General features: G+C 54.0%; 1 protein-coding gene across 12 annotated transcripts in view; it reads left to right on the top strand.

The window, feature by feature from the left end:
* PPIP5K1 (diphosphoinositol pentakisphosphate kinase 1) overlaps positions 1–23,331 on the top strand; it is a 42,223-nt gene that overhangs the window by 5,963 nt on the left and 12,929 nt on the right. For 9 of the 12 annotated variants that reach the window (XR_009758911.1, XR_009758910.1, XR_009758909.1 and 6 more), the window contains 18 exons: positions 37–158; positions 361–462; positions 4,726–4,812; positions 5,108–5,183; positions 5,473–5,582; positions 5,979–6,064; positions 7,722–7,850; positions 9,933–10,054; positions 11,125–11,307; positions 12,115–12,256; positions 12,416–12,639; positions 12,797–12,924; positions 16,173–16,287; positions 17,244–17,351; positions 17,435–17,551; positions 18,206–18,355; positions 18,599–18,686; positions 21,912–22,034. Coding sequence is in view for 9 of the 12 variants with exons in the window: in XM_061594740.1 (XP_061450724.1) it covers positions 37–158; positions 361–462; positions 4,726–4,812; positions 5,108–5,183; positions 5,473–5,582; positions 5,979–6,064; positions 7,722–7,850; positions 9,933–10,054; positions 11,125–11,307; positions 12,115–12,256; positions 12,416–12,639; positions 12,797–12,924; positions 16,173–16,287; positions 17,244–17,351; positions 17,435–17,551; positions 18,206–18,355; positions 18,599–18,686; positions 21,912–22,034 (2,212 nt within the window). In the remaining 3 variants the exon portion in view is untranslated. Of the gene's footprint in view, positions 1–36; positions 159–360; positions 463–4,725; positions 4,813–5,107; positions 5,184–5,472; positions 5,583–5,978; positions 6,065–7,721; positions 7,851–9,932; positions 10,055–11,124; positions 11,308–12,114; positions 12,257–12,415; positions 12,640–12,796; positions 12,925–16,172; positions 16,288–17,243; positions 17,352–17,434; positions 17,552–18,205; positions 18,356–18,598; positions 18,687–21,911; positions 22,039–23,331 lie in introns of all 12 variants that reach the window. The other 3 variants (XM_061594745.1, XM_061594742.1, XM_061594743.1) reach the window with 3 other exon arrangements.

The following is a 23,331-nucleotide window of genomic DNA, read 5'->3' as shown; positions in this document are numbered from 1 at the left end:
ACCCGTCGAGCGTTTGTGCCATCTTGCCCCCTGCAGCAGACGGTATGCGGCTTTGACCTCCTGCGGGCCAACGGCCACTCCTTTGTCTGTGACGTCAACGGCTTCAGTTTTGTGAAGAATTCCATGAAATATTATGACGATTGCGCCAAGATCCTGGGGTGTGTTGACGTTTTGTCACTCATAGCGTCCAGGATGAGGCCGCCCTCACCAGATGGATGCTTTGCCCTCCCTCCTGTGGGTGGGGTGGGGCAGAGGGGGGCATCTGACTCAGGCTGGCCTCTTCCTAGGTCAAGCCAGCCACAGAGGTGCGGAGGGAAGGTGATGGGTTTCTGACAAGATGTGGTCCTCTTTCTGTGCCAGGAACATCATCATGCGTGAGCTGGCTCCCCAGTTCCAGATCCCCTGGTCCATCCCCACAGAAGCAGAGGACATCCCTATTGTACCCACAACATCGGGGACAATGTGAGTGTCACCAGGCCATGTGCCATTGGGCACTGGGCATCTTTAGGGTTTGCCTGTTGAGGTTGGAGCCCTGACCTCTCAGTCCCAAGAGGAAGACGGGTTGGATGCAAGAGTCCTGGCATTACTGCAGAGGGGGAGGGCTGGCTGGGGGGCTTCTGGTGGAGAAGACGTGGAAGGCTTTCATTAGATGGTGCAGGTGCAAGAGGACTGTGACGCTGCTGGTGTCTTCTCGTACACAGTCCTGGCTTCTCTTCATCCTGGGGTGGTTCAGGGACTGTGCTGTAATCCCTTGAAGTGATAGGTCTCCGCCCTGAGCAGTGCTCTTGAACCTGAAATGATGCTCAGGGGTGGGGGGTGGCATTGCTGATTAAAGTTCACATCCTGGAGGCTTCATGTAGTGGAGCCACTGTGGCATAGTGGTTAGAGTGTCAGACTAGGACCTGGGAGACCTGGGTCCAAATCTCCACTCAGTCATGGAGCTCACTGGGTGACCTTGGGCCAGTCACCATCTCTCATCCTAACTTTGGGTTGTTGTGAGTATAAAATGAAGAGGGGAAGAACCATGTACGCCATCTTGACCAAGGGGAGTTAACAGGAGTTTGGCAGCGGAGGTGTAGTGAGGAAGAGGCAAAGGCAAAGAGGTGAGTGACCTAGAGTAACCCCAGGAGGCTTTCTGTGCTGAGTTACTGTGTGCTCACCTTGTGCTCACTGTGTGCTCAGCTGTTCATTGGAGGAGTGTGTCCTGATAGCTGCTGCATGCAACTAGTGACATCCGTGTGTGCTGGGAGTCTCATTCTGTTTCCTGACTCTTGAGGTGAGCAAAGCAGTGGGAGCTGCCGCAGCTGGTCTAGGGGGCATGCAAGTGAGCCAGCTCTCAGAGAGCGAGCAAACAGGAAGAACTAATGACGGGGGAGGTCCCTGATGAAGAAAAATCTTGTAGCGTGCAGCACATACCAGTGGGACTCTCCTGTTAACCTTCAAGGAGGACAGGATAAAGCACAGGCCATTGCAATACAAGTGGAAAGATAGAAACAAAAGCCAGTAGAGACTATGGATGGGAAGGACGCTCCAGTGGTGGTGACCTGCAAGGTGTGTGCAGTGTTTGTTTTTGTGCCTGAGAACAACATGGTGTACACGTGCAAGAAGTGCAAGCTGTGGCGCTCTTGGGAAAAAAAGTGAGGAGCCTAGAATGGTGGGTGACCAAACTGAAGAGTATAAGAGAAGACGAAGAGTTCTTAGATAAAACGCTGGAACAACAATAGCAAAGAGAAGTACCGGAGGTGGAAGAACGACCGCATGTTGATGCAGAAGAGGAGACTGTTGTGGAGAGCAACAACAAAGTGGAGGAAACTCAGTGGAAAAGGGTGACAGGAACAGAAAAATGAGAAGGCTCCCTTCACTGGTGGAAACTGCGGAACGGCTTCCAGACACTTGAGGATGAGACTGGAGGACAGTCTGCAGGGGAAATATTACACGACAGCAAGTGAGAGGCTGAAGTTCAGTCAAGCAGAGGCAATGAAACCACTTCCCACAACAACAAGAAGAGAAGAGTAGCAGTGGTGGGAGACTCCCTACTGCGTGGGATTGAAACCCAAATATGCAGAGAAGATCCATGGCCTCACCAGGTATGCTGTCTCCCTGGATGACAGATTAGAGATGTGACGGAAGGGTTGCCATTGCTCATAAAGCCCAATGACAGATGTCCCTTTCTTCTCATCCATGTGAGAACACATGATACTGCCAAGTAGAGCTACGAAGAAATCACATCAGACTTTGTAGCTCTGGGAAGGAAACTCAAGGACTTTGGGGCCCAGATAGTTTTCTCGTCCGTCCATCCGGTACTTAGAAGTGGAGTGGAAAGGGAAAGAAAATGAATGACTGGCTACGAAGGTGATGCTGACGTGAGAGATTTGATTCTGGGACCACGGGCTACACTTCCTGGATGACGGACTGCTAGCAAGTGCGTTGCTGCTCCCAAGGACTAGGAAGAATGTGTTTGGCCACAGCATGGAGAAATTCATCAGGAAAGGTTGAAACTGAATCCTAAAGGGGAGGGAGATGTAAACTTGGTAGTAATGACGAACAAAGGCTTGTACATGGTAAGAGGAACTGAGGGAACAACTCTAATGGGGCCCAGTAATAGTCTTCATAAAAATGAAGGAAGGCAGGCAGGCCATGAATCGCATGGTCTTCGATGTCTGTATACCAATGCCCAGAGTATGGGAAACAAACAAGATGAACTTGAACTCTTAATACAGGAGAGTAAATACGACTTGATAGGTATAACTGAAACTTGGTGGGATGGCTCCCATTACTGGAAAACAGCAACTGAAAGATATAACTTGTTCAAAAGGAACAGAAGGAATATCCCTGTACAGAAATACAGGAGGATGAGCTTGGTAGCTCCACTGAGAGTATCTGGATTAAAATAAATGTGGCAAGGAACATGGTGATTGGAGTCTACTACCAACCACCCAATCAAGGAGAAGACAAGGATGAATCTTCTGCAAAGCAAATTGCCAATGTTTCGAGGATGCATGGTGTAGTAGTAATGGGGGACTTCAGTTACCCTGATATCTGTTGGGAGACAAATTCTGCCAAACCTGGTCCCTCCAAGAAATTCCTGACTTGGAGATTACTTTCTCCTACAGAAAGTGGAGGAAGCAACTAGAGGATCAGCTATCCTTGACTTGATTCTAACCAGCAGAGATGCCTTAGTGGATGAAGTGGCAGTTACAGGAACTCTGGGGGAAAGTGGCCATGCTATACTAGAGTTCTTGATTTTAAAGGCAGCAAAAGCTAAGAGTAGCCATACGCGCACCCTGGACTTCAGGAAAGCTGATTTTAATAAACTCAGAACAATGGTAAGTAAGGTTGGGCAAGGGACCCTAATGAGAAAAGGAGTCCAAGATGGGTGGGAGTTTCTAAAAAAGGAAATTCTAAAGTCACAATGGCAAACAATCCCGACATGGAAAAAAGGGGGAAGACAGCAGAAGAAGCTGATGTGGCTTCACAGAAAGCTTAGAAATGACCTGAAAACAAAAAAGGACACATATAGGAAGTGGAAGGAAGGCCAGGCCACAAAGGAAGAGTACAGACAAGTAGCATGGAATTGCAAGGATGACATCAGGAAGGGTAAAGCTGAGAGATGCCAAAAGCAACAAAAAAGCTTTCTTCAGGTACATCCATCGTAAAACACAGAGAAAGGAAATGGTGATACAGCTACTCAGTGAGGATGGCAAAATGATAACAAATGACAAAGGAAAGGCAGAAGTGCTCAATTCCTACTTTGGCTCAGTCTTCTCCCAAAAGAGGATCTATGACCCTCCTGGCAAATGTGACGTTGAAAGGGCAGGAGTGCAGCTTGAGATTGCTAGACAAATGGTCAGGAAATGCCTAATCACTTTGAACACATTTAAATCTGCAGGGCCTGATGAACTACACCTTAGAGCAGCGTTTCCCAACCTTTGGGTCCCCAGATGTTGTTGCACTACAACTCCCATCAGCCCCAGCCAGCACAGCCAATGATCAGGAATGTTGGGAATTGTAGTCCAGCAACATCTAGGGACCCAAAGGTTGGGAAAGGCTGTCTTAGAGTATTGAAGGAACTGGCTGAAGAACTCTTGGAACTGCTGTCTATTATTTTTGCAAAATTGTGGAGGATAGATGAGGTGCTAGATGAGTGGAGGGGGGCTAATGTTGTCCCTATATTTAAAAAGGGCAAAAAGAAGGAACCTGGGAACTACAGACCTGTCAGCCTGACATCAATCCCTGGGAAAATTCTGAAGCAGATTATAAAGCACTTTGAAAACAATGCAGTGATTACTAGAAGCCAATGTGGATTTGTCAAAAACAAATCTTGACAGACTAATCTTCTCTCATTTTTTGACTGGGTAACCTCCCTAGTAGACTCTGGGAATGCTGTTGACATAATATATCTTGACTTCAGCAAAGCTTTTGACAAAGTGCCCCATGATATTCTGATTAGCAAGATAGCTAAATGGATGGAACAATTATCAGGTGGATCCGTAGCTGGTTACAGAATTGTACTCAAAGAGTGTTTATCAGTGGTTCCTTCTCAATCTGGGGGGCGGTAACTAGCGGGGTACCACAGGGCTTGGTCCTGGGCCCAGTCCTCTTCAACATTTTTATTAATGACTTGGATGATTCTAAGCATGGATATTTTGAGAGGAGGCAGGCTGATGTGGGTGGAATGTGGGGGGTGCCCCAGGCATCTTCTGAGATGGGTGCTTTTTTCCATAGGATGGAGTTGCGCTGTGTGATTGCAGTTATACGGCACGGTGATCGCACTCCCAAACAGAAGATGAAGATGGAAGTGAAGCACTCCAGGTAACAGCCAGCCTGGGACAGCGCTCTGGAGGGGGGCATGTGCCCTTTTTGGGGAGTGTCTTTAGTTGCTTTCCCTTAAACTCTCAAACCCCTTCAGATTCACTGAATAGTTCATATGGCCCACCTTATTCTGGACTCGGTCCAGTTACACAATTTAAAATGTTTCCCTGGTCCTTTTGGCTGCCCTGTTGCGGGCCGCGGGGGTGCTGGCCACGTGGCCTCAGCCTCTCCTCAGCTTCCAGAAGGCAGTGCTCTTACCTTGCCTCAGCCTCACGGCTCTCTGCTGTTGCTGCAGGTTCTTTGCATTATTTGAGAAGTACGAGGGCTACAAGGCTGGGAAGCTGAAACTGAAGAAGCCAGAGCAGCTTCAGGTGAGGGACATTCAGCCTTTGCCCTCCTGGCTCGTGTTGGTCGGGGCTTGGCTGTCTGGAGGCTCTGTGCTTGGGGGGGTGTCCAGGGGAGCTGCTTGCACAAAGGGCCTTTTGAGGCTTCTGTGTGGGTCAGTGCGGGGCAGGGGAAACGGCCCTTGCTGGTGAGGAGACCTGGCCGATGCCCCAGGAGTGGGGCCATCAACGGGAAGAGGGCCAAGGGTGGTGGGGAGGCCCAACGGCCAGGTGTTGCCATATCTCAGCCGACTCTGCAACCCTTGTCCCTCAACAGGAGGTGCTGGACATTGCCCGCCAGCTGGTGCTGGAGGAAGGAGCTCATAGTGACGCTGAGGCTGAGGAGTGGAAATCCAAACTGGACCAGCTCAAGACTGTGCTGGAGATGTGAGGATAGGGCAGGGTGGTTGGGAGGAGGAGGAGGAGGAGGAGGCTTGATGGGCCCTCTGCAAGAGCAAGGCCCATGGCATCCTAGCTGGGCCAGCATTACCTGCTAAAAGCCCGCTGCCCACCCTGGCCACTCTCCCCCAGGCTCATTTCCTTTGACCACTAGGCATCCAGCAGTGCAGGCCACCAGGGGGGCTCTCCTTGTGCCCTGGCACCCTCAGCCTCTCGGGACGCACCTGGGGTCACCTCCCCCTCTCAGAATCTCCCTGAGGAGTATGTGACCTGAGTGGGTGTGGAAGGAGCTGGCTGAGCTGCCTCCAGCCACTTTGGGGAGCGGCTGTCAAGGGAGACCCTCCCAAGCGTACACGTGTTGCTGCTGCTCTTGTCTCTCGGCAGGTATGGGCACTTCTCTGGCATCAACCGCAAAGTGCAGCTGACCTACCTGCCCCACGGGCACCTTAAAGCACCCAGCGAAGAGGAAGGCAGGTATCTGGCTCCAACGAGGGCTGTGGTTGCTCCAGGGCGGGGCCTGGCAACATCAGGCTGGGAGCAGTTAGCCTGTGACACGTGGTAGTGGTGGTGGTGGGAGAGATGCTCTGCCAGCTTCATGGGACGGGTGCGCTGCCTCTTGGGCCCACCCCTCCTCGCCCCACCCATCTCTAGCTTAGCCGGGAGAGAGGCTGTCTCCCAGGCCCTCGTTCCGTGCTCTTCCGAGGGCAGCAGAACTACAGGGAGAGCCCTCTCTGCCCCCCCAACACCTGAGAGAGTCTGTGGGGAAGGAAGCTGTCCGTAGTTAGGGCCTAAGTCGTTCAGGGCTTTAACCACTGGTGTGAGCACCTTGATTTAAGCCTGGGAACGAACTGACAACCAGCGCAAGTGTTTTATTTATTTATTATTTAATTTATATCCCGCCCTTCCTCCCAGCAGGAGCCCGGGGCAGCAAACAAAAGTACTAAAAACACGTTAAAACATCATAAAAACAGACTTTAAAGTACGTTAAAACAAAACATCTTTAAAAACATTTTTTAAAAAAAAAACCTTCCAAGACATCTTTTTTTTTAAAAAAGGTTAAAAACATACTGTTTTTTAAAAAAGTTTAAAAACATATTAAAAAGCAATTCCAACACAGACTGGGATAAGGTTTCAACTTTGTTTGTTGAAAGCTTGTTAAAAGAGGAAGGTCTTCAATAGGCTCCGAAAAGATAACAGACAGGGGCTTTTAATGTTTTAAGACAGATGTTAAAACAGTTAAGATGTTTTAAGACAGGGGCTATGCAAGTTCTAAACAGAGTCCCTGGGCAGTAATCTGGCTGCTGCACTTTGGACCAGTTGAAGTTTCCAAGTTGTGTTCAATGGCAGCCCCACATGGAACTTTTTGCAGTAGTCCAGTCAGGAGGTTGCCAGGGCAAGGACTGCAGTGGCCATCTCTGTCCAAGTGAGGCCATAGCTGACAACCCCGCCAGAGCTGGAAATAGACAGTCCTAGCCAAACAGGCTGCCTGAGCTTCTAGTGACAGGGTTTGATCCAGGAGCACCCTAAGCTATAGACCTGCTCCTTCCAGGGGACTGAACCCATGTCCAGAACAGGCAGTCTCCCCACCTCCCGGACTCAACAAACTCTGAACGCACAACCGCTCCGTCTTCTCCAGATTCTGCTTCAGTTTATATGTATAGATGCATATTAAGAGGGTGGGGTCTCACCAGCACTGTGACGTTCAGCATGACCAGCAGCCCTATAAGCATTTTTTTTTAAAAAAAAGGGGGGAGGGCAGAAATTCTGGGGTCCAGCATAAGATTTGGCGGGGGGCAGCAGCAATGCTCTCTCCCTCCCTTTTTACGTGGGGTTGAAACTGACCTCCCCACTGAGATAACACATGTGAAGCACTTTTGAGCACTCAAGAAAGCTGCTCATTAAATAGTGAATATTTGGCCAGAAGTCATACATGGAGGGTCAGACGCACCCCCCCCCCAGCCCATATCCTAGCACCTATAACTGGGGCACGGACAGCTCCTTTCCATTCAGTTTAGTCATTGTCGGGCCTGGTTTGGAGGTGGGAAGGCCGAATTGGGCATCTCACCCCACCCCACTCCCCAAGAAGACACCTCCTGGGATGACCCTCTGCCTCTCTGCTGCCTTCAGATGCCCACAAGGAAGCTTCGCCATCTCTGCTGCTGGTGCTGAAGTGGGGGGGTGAGCTGACTCCCACCGGAAGGGTCCAAGCAGAGGAACTGGGGCGAGCCTTTCGCTGCATGTACCCAGGGGGCCAAGGTGAGACCTGGGCGGGGCGGGGTGGGGCAGTGTTGCCACTGGGGTCGGGTGATGGGAGAGGGGGAAGAATGGGTTGCGCATGAAAGCCGCTTTGCTAGAGTGGGAAGGAACTTGCTGGAGTTATTTGCAAGCACCCCCCACTCCCCCAGGACCATCCCTGTGGCTCTGGGTGATGGAAAGAAGTGCCCTGGTCAGAAATGGGGTACATAAATGCCCTCAAATGTCAACAGGTTTTTCTGGCCTGGGATCAGGTCAGCCTGGATTGGGGCCCTGCCGTCTTTGAGGGCTATTGAGGACTTGGCCCTCTTCGTCCTTGTGGAACCGCTTTACCTTTAAGAGCGAATGTGTCAATTGTCCACAATCCGCAGTTGGGCAACAGCTTTATCATCCAAAATGTCACAGAATTGTGGCAAGCTCTTGAGTTCTCCAGGACTTGACATCAGGCCAGATGTTGGCCAAAGCAGGAGGTTGCACTGGGGGGAGACGGATAACAAAAAAGCGCACAAGGTTAGGCTGGATGTCCTCAGGAGCTCATCTTGCACATTGTTGTTTTCAGCCCCATGATCCAACCTATCAGGATCACTTGGGATCTTGTTTCTGTCTTCCAGGGTGTTGGGTGTCCCTCCCTGTTTTATATCATCTGCAATTTATAAGCATTCCCTGCACCTTCTCATCCAAGTCATAAGTGTGTTGAAGAGTGCTGGGCCCCACTCCTTACCTCCCCCCAGTTTGAGGAGGAACGATTGATAAGCACTCTTTGAGTACAACTCTGTAGAGAATGTGGATCCACCTGATAGTTGTTCCATCCAGCCCACCTTTATATAGCTTGCTCATCAGAATATAATGAGGCACTTTGTCAAAAGCTTTGCTGCATGCAAGGCAAGTGTCTGGCCAGGGGTGGATCCCCTTGTTTTCCCCAAAAGCCACAGCTGAATGCCCTGTGCACTCGGGAATAGGGCTGAGGTCCTGTGTGTGTGTCTTGGGCTTGCAAGGGTTCTGAAAAGGCTCATTTATGGGTGCTTCTGGGGGTGTTGTTCCCCAGGAAGTTTGCTAGTGGTCAATGTGCTCCTCGTTCCCAAGGGGTGGGGATTTGGGATGGAAAATCTGTCCATTTCGGTTCGCTCAGTTTGTCATTTTTCCAGTCTGAAATTCAGTTCTCCACATTTCTACAGCAATGTGTGATTTTAAAAAAAATCCTCATGAAAATTCTCCAGCATTTTGGTGCGAATTTCTCCTAATAAACACAATTTTGTGCCAGTTTTGCCTAATGCACCCATTTCTGCAAGTGATTTCTTAATATAATGCATTTGCAGTGGGGATGAGAGCTGCACAAGTCCTCCGCCACATGTCTTGGTGCTGTGAGGTCTCTGTGCTTATGTGCTCTTGAGTGGTGCGCCATCCTTGGTGGCAGGGGAGTCACAGTCCTGTCCTCCATCGTGACGGAGGTGCCAGCCATCTGGAGCACCCCATTGACTTATGGCTACCCCTTTTTTATTCTGTCACGAGCAGAAACAAGCCCTGGTGCCAAAGCTCTGCTTCCCCCGCTCTACCCATTCTACCCCTCTCTTCTTGCACCTGCAGTGCCCCCTGGCCGTAGGCTCCACTGGCTGAAGGGCGTTGCTTGGCTGGCATAACTTTGGCCTCCACAGATGCAACAGGAACCTGGCGGTGCTGTACATTACGAACCTGCACCTGAGAGTGGGCAGGAGGTGTTTTGGGGAGCCTTGCTGTGACCCTCCAGATGTGGCTGGACTTCAGCCCCATCTGCCTCGGCTAGCATGGCCAATGGTCAGGGACGATGACGACTGTAGCCTAGCAACACATCCCTGTGCTTCTTCATGGGAGAGCCCTTGGATCAGGTCCCCAGTTGTCTCGTGGCATTGCAGCATTTCTGACCAGGAATGGTGGTCTTGAGGAGAGCCAGGATTGGGTTCTCCAGCGTCCTGCCTGCCCTCTGCCTCAAGCGTCCTGGAAGCACGTCTGTGTGGGATGGAGCCGCCTTGGCGCCCTCCTTCCCTGCAGGCCCCAGGCAGAAGCAGCAGTGGGAGCCCTGGTTGTCATCCAGCTGATCTCCTCCCCCAGGGGACTATGCCGGCTTCCCCGGATGTGGGCTGCTTCGCCTGCACAGCACTTTCCGCCACGACCTCAAGATTTATGCCTCTGACGAGGGCAGAGTCCAGATGACAGCGGCAGCATTTGCAAAGGTGTGCCTTTTCCTTCGTGCCTTCCCAGTGCAGGGGTGGTGGTGGTGAGGGGAGGCAGCTTCTTGCCAGGGGTGGAGGGTGTGAGGCGTCCTTCCCTGGCTCTCCCTGTCAGGTTCCTACCTGCTCGTGGTTACTGCCTGTCACTAGGCACCACCAGGGACTCCACCAGTCCGGACTGTCCTCTCTTATGGTTTCTCTCCCCGCTCTAGCACAGATCTCAACAGATCCCCCTGCTAGGCAGCACCACCAGTCACGTCCTATAACCAGTAGTCCCAGAGACTCTGCCTGAGTCTCCCTCAATTAGGTTACCTCTGTGACTGCGTGCTTAAGCTGTCCCAATCCCTTTGATTTACTCAGACTGCTTATAATTCTGGTTTGCTCTGAATACTTGTGGTGTTATTCTTCCCTTCCCCGCTGCCACCATTTGTTATAGTTTCCCTTCAGCCTTGGTTATTTACCTCACCCTCCCTTCTGGTCTGTGAAACCCCAGCCAAGGATCAGGCCTTTGGTAAACCAAATTAAGTATTTATTAAATAACACAGATAACAAAGATAACAAGATTTCTTCATAAGGCACATAAGCATATGGTTTTATCTAATACTAATCCGAACTCTACCCCCCTCCTTCTCCACGCTCTCCTGACAAACAACTCTCTCAAACCCACCAAAACAACCTATCAACATCCACTCCAATGTTCACCACCTATCCACCCAGATTTACCTGACATCCTTCCATTTATACCCTCAGCCATTTTAAAACATTCAGCCAATCATCCAGCATTCTACTGCCCATTCACTCCCCCTTCCTCTTTCATTCTACTTACCATGTATCTTCTAAACAAACAGCACTTACCCTATTTACACTAATACAGGATCATCACAGGGGGAAACAGCGGGGCATGGCTACATCCAGTTCCTCCGCCAGATGGCTGCGCCTCTTGCCCTGGGGCCAGGCTTAGACTGTGCTTAGGGTTAGGGCTACAGTGATTCGTGCGATCGGGGGGACATCCTTTCCATTCTGGACTCTCCCCCCATACCCAGAGCAGCAGCTAACGCCTGTACCCCCTGCAGGGCCTTCTTGCTCTGGAGGGAGAGCTGACGCCCATCCTGGTGCAGATGGTGAAGAGTGCCAACATGAACGGCCTTCTGGACAGCGACAGCGACTCCCTCAACAGCTGCCAGCACAGGGTGAAGGCTCGCCTTCGGGAGATTATGCAGAAGGATGCCCCCTTCAGTGAAGAGGACTACGAGAAGGTGATAGGTGGCCACCTTGGTGTGGCTCAGGGCTCCTGCTCTTGTGCCAAGGAAAGAACTGCTCTCCATCTCTGCCAAGCAGAGGGGGAGGACATTTCTCCATGGGGAGAGGAGAGAGAGGCAGGGCTGCTCGCTGCTCTACTGACTACAGCGGTGGGCTTCTATAGCAGCTGTTTGACCGGAGCTCCTTGGCATGATTGGGGTGGCGGTGGGGGGAGAGCTGGCCTTGGCCTTTCCACAGTAGTCTGATGACAGCGGCTTCCTTGGTAGAGGGGTTTGGTCTTGCAGTGGAAGAACTGCCAGCTCTGCCCTATTAAAATGATGTTTGTGTTCCTACTGCTGCAGGGGAGAGCCTGCTTTCTCCCAGGAAAGCTTTAAGGGGGCGGAGGTGGGCTCCAGGATCACAAGGGAAGAGTTTTGTGTTGCTGATAGTTTTTTTCTAAGTTAATGCCCATGTGGCAAAGCAGGGAAGAAGAGGGGATCCTCCATTTACCACTTTTTATTTTTTAAAAAACCTCTTTAACAAAACCGGGACAAAGGAAGAGACAAAAAAAAGTAAAGCATGTGCCTAACCCTGAAGACTAGAGCACTTCTGAATATATTTCCAGATATTCAGAAGTGCCTCCAAAAGCCCAAAGGCATTTAACGCAAGTTGGCAGTTATGGTCAGGGCCGACTCAGACTGCGGGAATGGTGATGGGGGGGGGAGTGAGTGAAGGGGCAACCTGCAGAGGCCCCCCCCCCGGAAGGTGGAATTGCTGTTCTGACAAAATGTTTTAAATCACCTTTTGCTGTGATTTGCTCTCAGCTGGCACCAACAGGCAGCGTCTCACTCGTCAAGTCCATGGGCATAATCCAGAATCCTGTGGAGATCTGTGACCAGGTCTTTCACCTGATTGAGAGCCTCACGTCCCAGATCCAGAAGCACCTGGAAGATCCCAAGTCTGCAGGTGTGTGTGTGGGATATCAGGGCGACCATTTCCTCTGGTCTTGGCGGTTTGCACAAGTGTTTCGTTCCCCAGCCCTCTGTGGTCGTCTTCTCTTCGGGCTTCTGGAGCGTCCTGACCCTCCCTCTCCCCTCCTCCCCCACTGTTGCTGTTGCTTCTCAGACTTGCAGCTTTACCACAGCGAGACCCTGGAGCTGATGCTTCAGCGCTGGCGGAAGCTGGAGCTGGACTTCCGCCTGAAGAACCAGCGCTATGACATCAGCAAGATCCCCGACATCTACGACTGCATCAAATACGACGTGCAACACAACACGGCCCTGAAGCTGGAGGGCACCTCTGAACTGTTCAGGCTCTCCAAGTCCCTGGCGGACATTGTTATTCCTCAGGTATGGCCTGGCCTGGCTTTTCTGGCTCCTGGGTGGCAGTGTAGGTTGCATCAGGAAGAGCTTTTGGGCCTTGGGCTACCCCTGCCGTGGCTACTTCTGCCGCTGCCACCACCGCAGCCACTGCCACTGCCACTGCCTTCCCTGCCTCCTTTTGCAGGAATATGGCATTAACAAGCAAGAGAAGCTGGAGATTGCTGTGGGTTTCTGCCTGCCCCTCATCAGGAAGATCCAGCTGGACCTGCAGAGGACCCACGAGGATGAGTCTGTCAACAAGCTTCACCCCCTGTAAGGGCTGGGGGGCATGGGGGGGGGAGAGAGAGGGGAATCATGATGGAGCCTGGGTGGGTGGGGGAGGCAGGGAGCTCCTCCGGGCGCTCAGCACCAAACAGGTGATGATCCTGCCTCTCCCTCGCTGTGCCAAGTCAGCCCCTCCTTGTGGGGCCGTTCTGTGTTCAGGGTATGCAGAGTCACCCCTTCCCTCTCCTTGGGGCCATCCAGTTGCCCAGCGCGGGTGCTCTCCCTCCATGCCCAGGAAGAGGCACTTCCTGCGGCCAGTGCTTTTGCTACTTGTTTGCTGGATCAGCCCCTCAGAGCAGATCTGGTGGCAGAGCAGGAGACAGGCGCTTCCCGCAAGGGGGTCCTGAGCCTCCGTGGCCTTGGTCATGGTCTCCTTTTGACTCCTTGAAGGGACGAGCTGGGCTTGCCTCTTCCTTCCCCCATTGTGGGGCAGATGGGCCCCTGTAGCTGGGAGTTGGCATGTACTGTTTGCTGGGGGCAGCGCAGGAGTGATGGAAGTGGGACTTCAGGCTGCAATTTGCAGCTGCTCCTCCCCTCCTCCTGCAGCAGATGCTCCACTGTGCTCCTGAGCCTGACTGTAGTGGCCTGTTCACCAGCCACCCCTGGGCTTGGGTGTGTGTGTGTCTGTGTCTGCTTAAGACTCTTCCTGCTTTTGCTTCCAAGTGCTTGTTTTCCTGTCTACTCCCAGTAGCAGCTGCCTCTTTCCCTCAGCAAAAGGGAACCAGGGATGAGGAGGGCCAGGGTTTGCCACCTTTCTGGACTCTTTGGAGTAAAATTCCCTACTTTGCAAAAAGGCAGAGTTTTCTCACCTTTTGTGGGCCCAAATTGTGGGCTGCTTCAAGAAGAAGCAGGCCCAAAATTGAATTAGGCAATGCAAGTCACCCCTGCAGCTGCAGTCTGAGGGTGGAGTCTTGGCTGCACCCCAACCCCCCCTCCCACATTGTAGCCTTAACATGTGCCCCTGTCCTCTCCCACCACTTCACTGGGCAATCCCTTCTCTTGCCTCTGCTGAGCTTGCAGCTCCCCCTGGCGGATTTTGAAAAAACATTACTGGAAATTCACTGGCTCACTACCCTCTTACGGACCTCAGAAAGCATCTTTTTAAAAAGACTGTTTTTCCCAAGTCGACGGGGAGAAAGCAAAGACCCTCCTCTCCCGCTCTGGGGCTCTACACTCACACCCTTGTGAAATAACTGCACAGCTGTCTAACGGGGAGAACTTCAGATGACCGGCTTGCCCAGCTCTTTTACTCTGAAGGCTCTCAGATGCCCCTGAGTACTGGGCCGGATGCTGCCTTGCCCCTCCGGTTTTGCCTTCGGTCGAGAGGATTCTGCTGTGGACGTGGCTCCCACAGGCCACTTCAGACCTCCTGGCCTTGGCGCTGCTTGGAGGAAGCCCTTGTGGTTCCAGAGGAGGAGCCTGGCTGCTCTCATGCTGAGGAACCTCCTGTCTTTGGGAGCCCCACCTCTCCCCAACTGGCCAAGGCCCAGCCTCCGTCTAAGGCTAGCTAAGGCCATCCCAGGCCACTTGGCCGTGAAGGGCAAGAGGCCTCTTCAACTGCTTCCTTCGGAGGCTGGCTGTTGGTTGCTGGAGACCCTCAGGGTTCACAGAGAAATAAGCGTCCCAGAGCTGCGGCTTTTCCATAGTTATTCCTTATGTTATTCCTTACATTTATATCCAGCCTTTTCTCCAAGGAGCTGAGGTGGCATACATGGATCTCCCCCCCCCCCATTTTATCCTCACAACAATCCTATGAGGTAGGTCAGGCAGAGAGACAGTGGCTGGTCCAAGGTCACCCAGTGAGATTCACAGCTAAGTGGGGAGTTGAACCCTGGTCTCTTGGGTCCTAGGCTGATGCTCTGACCTGGAAACCTTCAGGTGCCTTCCACTGTCTGGGACTCCCAAGTCCAAGATGCTTCTGAGTTGGTTTTTGTGCCTCAGATGCCCAGACCTGGGACTGTCATCTCTCTGGCTCTAGCCTTTAAACATGATTTTACCCTCCATTGTGGGACTGACCAGAGAAGGAACCCAGTAAAGCTCTGCTAAGCTCTCGCTCTTTATGCCTCTTACCTGCAAGTGATTCCTGCTTGGGGAGGTTAAGTAGGCAGCTCTCTCTTGCCAAGGGCTCATGTTTACCTCCAGAAGGTGATGCCTTACCTAGGATCTGTTGGACCTCAAGGTCAAGGAGCATCATGCCCAATGCTGGTCAGTAGCAGAGTGTCATGAGCCTGGCTGACCGCTCTCCATTCTGAGAACCTTTAAGCTAATTGCTGGTGCCCCTGTAGTTACCCTGAGGACACGTCACCCCTCTTTCTGGTGAGCTGCTTCTGATGCCACCAAGTGCGCTGCCAGGAAGTCCCGTTGGCTCCAACTGCAAGGAGCCTGTCCTTACATCAGCCAGGTTTGAAGGAGACAGACGTGTAGGCAAGCAAGGGATGAGAAGGCAGATCTCTCCAACATCTGCCAGGAAGGTGCACTGGCCAACCTCAGCTTTGTGAGCTTCTAAATTCAGTAGGTGCATTAACGTCACAGAATTGGGCTGCTTGAAGGGCGCTCAGTCCCTCTTGCCCATCCCAGAGCCAGGCTCTCACATCTCAGAAAAGGACATCCCGTCCTGGCTGCCTCTCCTCGCCCAGACAGGGGACTGGTGCTGCCACTTTGCCCCAGTCTGGGGCTTGACCTCCTTGAACCTCTGGGTCCAGGAGATAATCCATTTTGAATTCAGAAGTGCCTTGAGACCTGTTCCTGGTCTTTCTGTGTCCCCCCCCCCCCCAGTGGAGCCCTGGAGCAACAGTTGTTTCAGCACCTTGATGAGTCTGGTCTTTTTTGCCACCCTCCTCCCCCCAGAATAGGCCCTAAGCCTTGCCCTTGGCAGCTGTCTGCCGGCCGTCCTGCCTGGCTGGTCCCGCTGTTTTCTGCCTCTCTTTAGGCAGGGACGGTGACTTCCAGTTTCTGGCTCATCGGTGGCTATGAGGGGTTCCTGTCCCTTGACCAAAATATTTTTTGGCTTGGGACAGCTGTCTTCCTCTCCTTTTGAATATGCATCGATCTCACAGCCTTCCTGGTGCTGGAACTCTCAGAACTGTTGGTGCGTATTAAATGTGGAACAGTAATACCACATTAGGCCACCGAGATCTTTAGCCACGGAGAGGCTGCGGCGCTTCTCCATCTTCTGCCGCTGGTGAATGTTTGGCCTGGCTGGGTGACTGACGCTGCTTTGACGGATCTGGTTCCAGATATTCGAGAGGAGTCCTCTCTCCCGGGCGCCACGTCCGAACACGCTTGTACTTCACCAGTGAGAGCCACGTCCACTCCCTGCTCAGCGTCTTCCGCTACGGGGGCCTCCTGGATGTACGTGAGCCAGCTGTGAGGGACTATGACTGTTTGTGAGGGGAAGGGCCTGGGTTCAATCCCCAACGGCAGCATCTCCAGGTGGGGCTGGGAGAAACTCCTGCCTGAGACCCTGGAGAGCTGCTGCCAGTCAGTGTTGACAGTACTAGGCCAGATGGACCAAGGGCTTGACTCGATAGAAGGCAGACTCCTATGGGCACCGGCCATGGGGCAGGTGCCCTAGTCCTGGGCATGTGCAGGGGCTTATCTGGAGTTCTTCAGCTCCCACCACTTGGAAAACACGGCTAACTCTTGCCATGCCTATTTGCCGAGGCCTCCCTAAAGCCGAGGGGGCAGTGTTGAGCTGCCCTCCGAATGCTGGAGGGAGGCAGGGGCTGGAGGTGCTGCTGCTCCCTGGAGCCCCTTCCTCCCCTCCTCTCCCCTTCCTTTCCATGCTAGGCTCGGAAGTCCCATTCAGCAGCTCACCTCACTGGTTGCCCCCATTTCTTACTTACTTGTACATTTCAGATTATTTATGTACAGCTTTTCAGGTGAGCCGCACAAAACAGTTTGCCTAGAAATATTAATCCAATAAGCATAACTTAAGACTTTAGAAGAGAACAGCCCAGGCAAGCTGTACGGGGAGGTCTCCCCTCCCCTCTGGGCAAGATGGTCTTCAGGCACCCAGGGGTGGCGGCTGCGGGAGGGAGAGGCAGAGTTGGGCCACTTGCTTCTGCCGTTCACTGACCTTGATCTTGGGATCAAGTGGAGCTGGTTGGCCTGGAAGGGTCCACAGCGGGATGAACTTTTTGGCTAGTGCTGTTGGCAACAGATGTCCATCCTCCTGGGCTGAGCCAGTGGGAGGGGGTGTAAGCAGTGGGTTCTTAAAGATCTTGGAGCGGAGCCTGCCCCTTCCAGGCCGTTATCATCTCTTTACTTCTGTGCTCACCCCTCCCCATGTTCCTCTTGTGTGCCAGGAATCAAAAGACCCGCAATGGAAGAGGGCCATGGACTACCTCAGCGCCATTTCGGAGCTGAACTACATGACACAGATTGTCATCATGCTGTATGAAGACAACAACAAGGTGAGTGAGGGCGAGGGCCCAAGGGGGCGGAGCACCACAGCCGCCTTGCCCTTTTCTCAAGCAGAGCCTCTCTGTCTTGGCAGGACCCGTCTTCTGAGGAAAGGTTCCACGTGGAGTTGCATTTCAGCCCAGGGGTGAAGGGCTGTGAGGAGGATGGCAGTGCCCCGGCCGGCTGTGGCTTTCGGCCTGCGTCAGCCGAGGTGAGACCCTTGCCGGGCACGAAGGTGCCACCGCAGCCGCTGTCCTTCCTCTGCCCTCTACTCTGGTGACTTGGCTGGCCTCCCCCTCCGCCTCCCCCCTTCTGTGGCAGCAGGCTGTGGCCTCCCTGTCCTGAGCCTGAACTGCCCTGATCCAGCAGGTGAGGAGAGAGAAATCCAGTCCCATGAGCAGTGGGGGGAGGGGGGGCTGGACACCCTGTGCCGGCTGGGTGCTCCCCCTCCCCCGGCCTGCCCTGGGAAAGGGGTTTCGCTGCACGCAATATCATCTCACTCTCATGGAAGAGGCAAGTGTCACCTTTGGGCAGCAGACCAGTTTCTGCATGCCTCCCCACCCACCCCAGGCAAGGAAGCGGTCTTTGTTAGAGTCCGAGGCCACGTCCCAGCCAGGCAAAAACACTCCAGGAGGGTGGGAAGGAGGGCTGAGGAGGGGGTGCGGCCTGGGAAAGTCCCCAGGGCCAGAGAGAGGCCTGGAGGGCCGCGGTCAGCCCTGACCCGAGGTACCCCAGGCCTTGCAGACTCTGACCTCCTCCTCCTCACTGCCCAGGCTGCTCCTCCGCCCCCGAAGCCCCTTTGCTCCACTTCTGGCGTGGCCCAAGGCCTCAAGGCATCTCCCTCTCCCCCTCCTTCCTTCTGCAGAAGGAAGTCAAGACGCCGGAGGAGCTGGCGAAGCCCCAGGCCGCCTCAGAGACGGACCACGCGCAGCACCTCTCCTCTCCGCCCTCGGAGCCCGTCTGTGTCCAGCGACGATCTCCTCTGATCCGGAACCGCAAGACCGGCTCCATGGAGGTAGCTGGGGGGGGGGGCAAAGTGGAGGAGAGGCTGGGGTGGGGGTGTCCGGTGGCTCTGATTCTAAGGGGGGATCCCCAGCTGTCGTCTCGGCACTCGAGGTCGAGGGCTTTCCTTCAGGGATGTCCTTCCTCCAAGAGCCTCTTCCAATGCTAGGCTGTGGCTGGGGACACCTCCCCCTCGTTTTGTCCCTAGCTGCTCTTGCCAGGGACCTCCAGGCCACTTGAAGGTGTGTTTTTGCAGGTGCTGTCGGAGTCCTCCAGCAAGGCTGGTGGGTATCGCCTCTTCTCCTACTCAAGGCATTCCTCGGAAGTGAAGCAGAGTGGCCTAGGTATGAGCCCGTCCCGCTGCCTGGCCTTCTGATTGGTGGGGGGCGAGTTGGGTCTGTGGCCTCTCCCTGAAGCTGGAGGGTGGGGTGGGGTCAGAGGCTGATACTCGGCTTGCGCTGTCTGCACCCTGTTGATGGGGAGGGAGGTTCACAGGCCAGCAGCTGAAATGGGGATGAGCTGCCGGCAGCTCCCAGTTCCTCTTTTGAATGTGGGGGTGGCGGCAGCAGCAGGGCTGGGCTTCCCACCATGGCCTTCAGCCAAGGCCCCACATGCAGCCTGTGGGTTGCCCACCTTGTTGCCCCTTGCTGTTGTTCACTGGCTTTGGGACTGCCTGCCTGAGCTCCATGTTCTCCACGTGCCCTCCTGACTGGCTTTCACAGTCCTGGCTGGCCTTTGGCCTTTCCTAGCGTGACGCTGCTCTGGGACCCCACAGCCATCCCCAAACCATTTGAGCAGAGATATGTCAGGCTAGTCTCCTCTCAAGCAGCCAGGTTGCCTCTGATGGATCTTCAGCCGGGGTGGGGAACTTGTGGCCCCTGGTGCCTTGTTATCTGGTCCTCAGCTTCCCTCTTTGCCCCTCCCCCCATGCAATTAGGCTGAAAAGCTTTTCAAAAGCTTGAAAAAGGGGTGTTGCAGCTGGGGAGGGAAGGGTTAATCCCCCTCCCACGTACACTGTGACACACACACGCACACACACACAATCAGGGGCACAGCTGGTTCTCTACCCCCTCTCAGGCAGAACCTGGCAGTGGCAAAGCTACGTAAACATTAATTTTTATTAGCCATCCTTCTTAAGATGCCGCTTCTCGGGCAAAGAGCAGCCAGAAGTGCAGCCCTGGACAACCCTGCTCTCGTCACCTAAGGCAGCCCGTTTCCCTCCTTCAGGCCTCACCTTTGTATTTATTTGTTTTATTTATTTATTACATTTATATACCGCCCCATAGCCAAAGCTCTCTGGGCGGTTTACAGAAATTAAGAACATCGAACATTAAAAACAAATATACAATTTTAAAACCATACAAATTTTGAAAACCATAAAGCATAGATAAACAAGGTAAAAGGCCTTTAAAAAAACCTTTAAAAAGCCAACAAACCTGGCAGATGGGAGTGACCCCATTTCCAAAAAATTAAAGAAGGTATATTAAATATGATGAAGGAATATTAAATCTTCATGAAAGAAAATTCAAGCATCATGTCTCCTTGGAAGAGCCCTGAGGGGACGGCGGGCTGCCCATCCTTGCATGAGGTGGGAGCCCAGCCCCCCACCCCACCCCACCCCACCCTTGCCGTTCGCAGAGAGGCACCGCTTTCCACCCAATGCTTTGTGTGTTGCAGTCACTCAGACAGGGGAAAGGAAGTTTTCTTGAGAGCCGAAGACAACTGGCCTGGGGTCAGGGCAAGGTGGCATGGCGGGGGGGGGCGGGGGCTGGAGAGGGACAGTTGGTATTCCCTCAGCATTGGGGGAACTTTCCCCCCCCTGCATAAGAGACACGCTTCTTTGGTGTTTTGTGCTGTTGGTTTTTACCTAGCAGTTTCCAATTCGGGCACTGGTCAGACCCTCCCCAGACCTGCTTAGCTGCAGTGGCTGGGGGGCAGATCTCATGCTCTCAGGCTTTTCCAGGCAGGAAAGATTATCCCCCCCCCACTTTCCCTTTTTTAACAAGCTCTTGCTACATTTTCTGCACAGTTGGTCTTGAGTGGGGATAGGGGATGCAACTGGGGAAAGAAAAATCTCTCTGTGTGTGTACGTAACAGACAGAAGGTGGCTACCTGGGGGAGTTTCCTCCTGAGCTTGTGCTTTCCAGTGGGGGATCTCCCAGCCCAAGAGTAGTGAGACCTGTCTCTGTCTGAGTCACAGCAAATGTCAGGCTGCTGCTTACAGCTATCTTTTCTGACCTGTCTGAAACTTCCTTGACCAAGCCAAAAAGCCACCCCCCCCCCCCGGAGGAGGCACTCTGTGCTCTGCCCTTGCTGGCCTCCCTTCAGGAGCGCTGGTCACGGCGTGGTGGTCACAGGGTGGTGCTTCTCTGGGCAGGTGGAAGCCCCTCCCCCATACCCCGATCTTGCCGTGTCATGCTCTTGGAATGAGCTGTTGGGTGCTGCAGGTCTGGAGCCTGGGAGGGAAGGGAGCTCACATACCTGCTGAAGTGATCTGTATCGAGCGGGAGCTTTCTCAGCTTTGGGTGTAAGGCAGAAGATCTGCCATCCTGGGGATTCTTGCCAAAGGCCCGTCAGCCTCCGGTCCTGAGATGCTCATAAGGAGAGGGAGAGGATGTCTGGGGTGCAGTGCTGGTCCACAGCACCCCTGGGCGGGAGAGAGGCCACCTCTTTGGGGAAGGCTGCAGCTCAGGGGGAGCGAGTAGCCGCCTTGCTGGCAGAAGGTCCCAGCCTCAGTCCCCAGCAGCAGCAGCAGCAGCAGTGTCTCCAGGCAGGGCTGGGAGGTAACCCTGGGGAGGCCCTGCCAGTCAGTGCAGGCAGTCCTGGGCTAGATAAGCCATCTGTCCAGCTTGTGCGGCTGATCAAAAGCCCTCTTGGCCCGTGTTGTTTGTCCTCGGCAGGCTGGTAATAACGTCTAATTGCGTGGCCCAGAGAGCTCCTCTCTTTTTTTAATCTGGCTGAGATCAAGCGTTCTGAGAGGCCGCAAACTCTTTCTCCCTGGTGGCGATGACCCCTTTCCGTCCTCGGGTGCCTCTCTGAGCTGTGATGGCACAAGGCTCTCTTTGCAGGAGGATGCGTTGTCTCTAAGGTGCCGGTTGCTTGACTGCCCGGCAGCTGAGACTCCTTGGGAGACTCTTGCTCCTGCGTCTGGCTTGGCTGTGGGCCTGGCTGGTGGGGGTCAGGTCCTTCCTCTTCCCATGGGGCTTTGTGGGGCGTCTTGGTTAGGCTCTCAGCTCCTGGGCTGGGGATGGCAGCCGCCCTGCTCTGGCCGCTGGAGGTGGGATGGGAGCGTGGGCGGCTGGGAAAGGAGCGCTCCCTTTTGGCTGGCTGTAAACTCTGGGCCGCAGGGGGCTGTTTCTCCTCCCTCCCCTCTGCTCTGTGTTTGGTATTTCAAAGCAGATGTGGAAGCTGCAGACCCCACCTCAGTTTGGGGGTGGGAGGGGTGCCTCTTCTGGGACTCTGCTTGCAGCACTGCTGTGCTTGTTCCTGCATACGGCCTCTTGCCCTGCAAACCCAGGAGGTGTGTGTCTGTGGGGGGGTGATGCTCATTGCCCGCTGCGTCTTTCCAGGGTCACAGTGTGTGGGACTCTTCAGCACCACAGTCCTCGGAGGCTCCTCCAGTGCCCCAAACCTCCAGGATTACGCCCGCAGCCACGGGAAAAAGTTTGCCTCCAACTTCCTGTACAAGGATGGTAGGTGTGTCTTCTTCAGCGGTGGCGCTGCTGCGTGGGGCTGAGCACTAAGGGGACCAGCAGCAGGGCACCGGGGCAGCTTTGGGGCTGCACGATGTGCGCTCATCGTCTCCTGGGAGCTGTTGCTGGGGGCTGGGAGGAAGCACCTCATTATTAGGGCCTCTGGTCAGAAACCACCTGGGCTCAGCACCACCCTCACATCCCTCACAAAGGAGCAGAGGACTCTTGGTCATGGCACCCAAGAGCATCTGGAGGGGGCGGATTTGAACTGGGCAAGGAACAGCCTCCTCCCTGCAAATGTTCCTTCTCCATCGTGCGTGGTCAGCTGGTGGGGAGAGGCTACAGGTGCTGGATGGCAGTTTGGGGGGGAGGGAGGGGGGCAGCAGGAGCCTTGACTGCTTTTGAAGTGAAGTGTTGAGCGGGGGGGGGTGCGATTGTGCTGCCGCTGTGCAAGTCTGCCAAAGAGCCTGCCGTGATGATTGGCTCTCGGGGTTTCAGAGTTAATGGCTATATTCCTCTGCCAGCTGCCATTAAAGGCACATGCAAGTTTGTTATAAAGACCCTGCAGGGTTTAGAAAATGGATAACACCTTCACCTCTTTGAGAGCGGGCTTGTTTTTGCACCCTGTGGTGGGTACTTCCTTCTGGCTCCTATTGTTTTGACCACCCTCTGTTGCCGAAGTGGAAATGCAGTCTGGGCTCGTGGCTTATATCTCACAGATTGGTGGCGTTTCTCAAGAATGTTCTGGAACCCCTTGTGGCCCCTCCCTCCCTCCCGGGGTCTTTCTGCATTTGCAGATGCCAAGGAGGCACTAGCCAGCGTGGGCAGGCTGTGAGGAACAGAAAGGAGGTGGCCTGTCTGGTGTCTGCTGGGGTGGCTGTTGGCTTCCCTCTGAGCCTGAAGTGGGCCTCTGGGGGCAGTGCACAGGGGGAGTTTTCCCTGCAGGGCTGTGTGGTGGGTGCTGGAGGGAGGGGACAGCTCAACACATGCAGACCTTCAGGGGCTCCAGAATCAGCCAGTGATGTTGACCAGCACAGCGGCGTGGCTGATGTTGGTCCTTGGCGTAAGGAAGTCCTTGGCTCTTCTGTCTGGGTAGGGAATGCGAAGAAGCAAGACCTCCCCTCCTCTCCCCTGCTTGGGACCCGCATGCAGAAAGCCTGGCTTCAGGAAGCGATGTGCCTGGACTTGGTCTCTCCACTCCCCCACCTCCGTGCCACTGCTGTTCTGTATGTCAGTCAGTCCCTTGTGCCCACTGCTCCTCTTGGCCGCCTTTAGGGACGGAGGCAAGCTTGCCATG

This window comes from Rhineura floridana, chromosome 14, assembly GCF_030035675.1.
Source record: "Rhineura floridana isolate rRhiFlo1 chromosome 14, rRhiFlo1.hap2, whole genome shotgun sequence".
Taxonomy (NCBI): domain Eukaryota; kingdom Metazoa; phylum Chordata; class Lepidosauria; order Squamata; family Rhineuridae; genus Rhineura; species Rhineura floridana.
The sequence above is the reverse complement of the archived record's forward strand: the minus strand, read 5'-3'. Positions and strand labels throughout refer to the sequence as shown.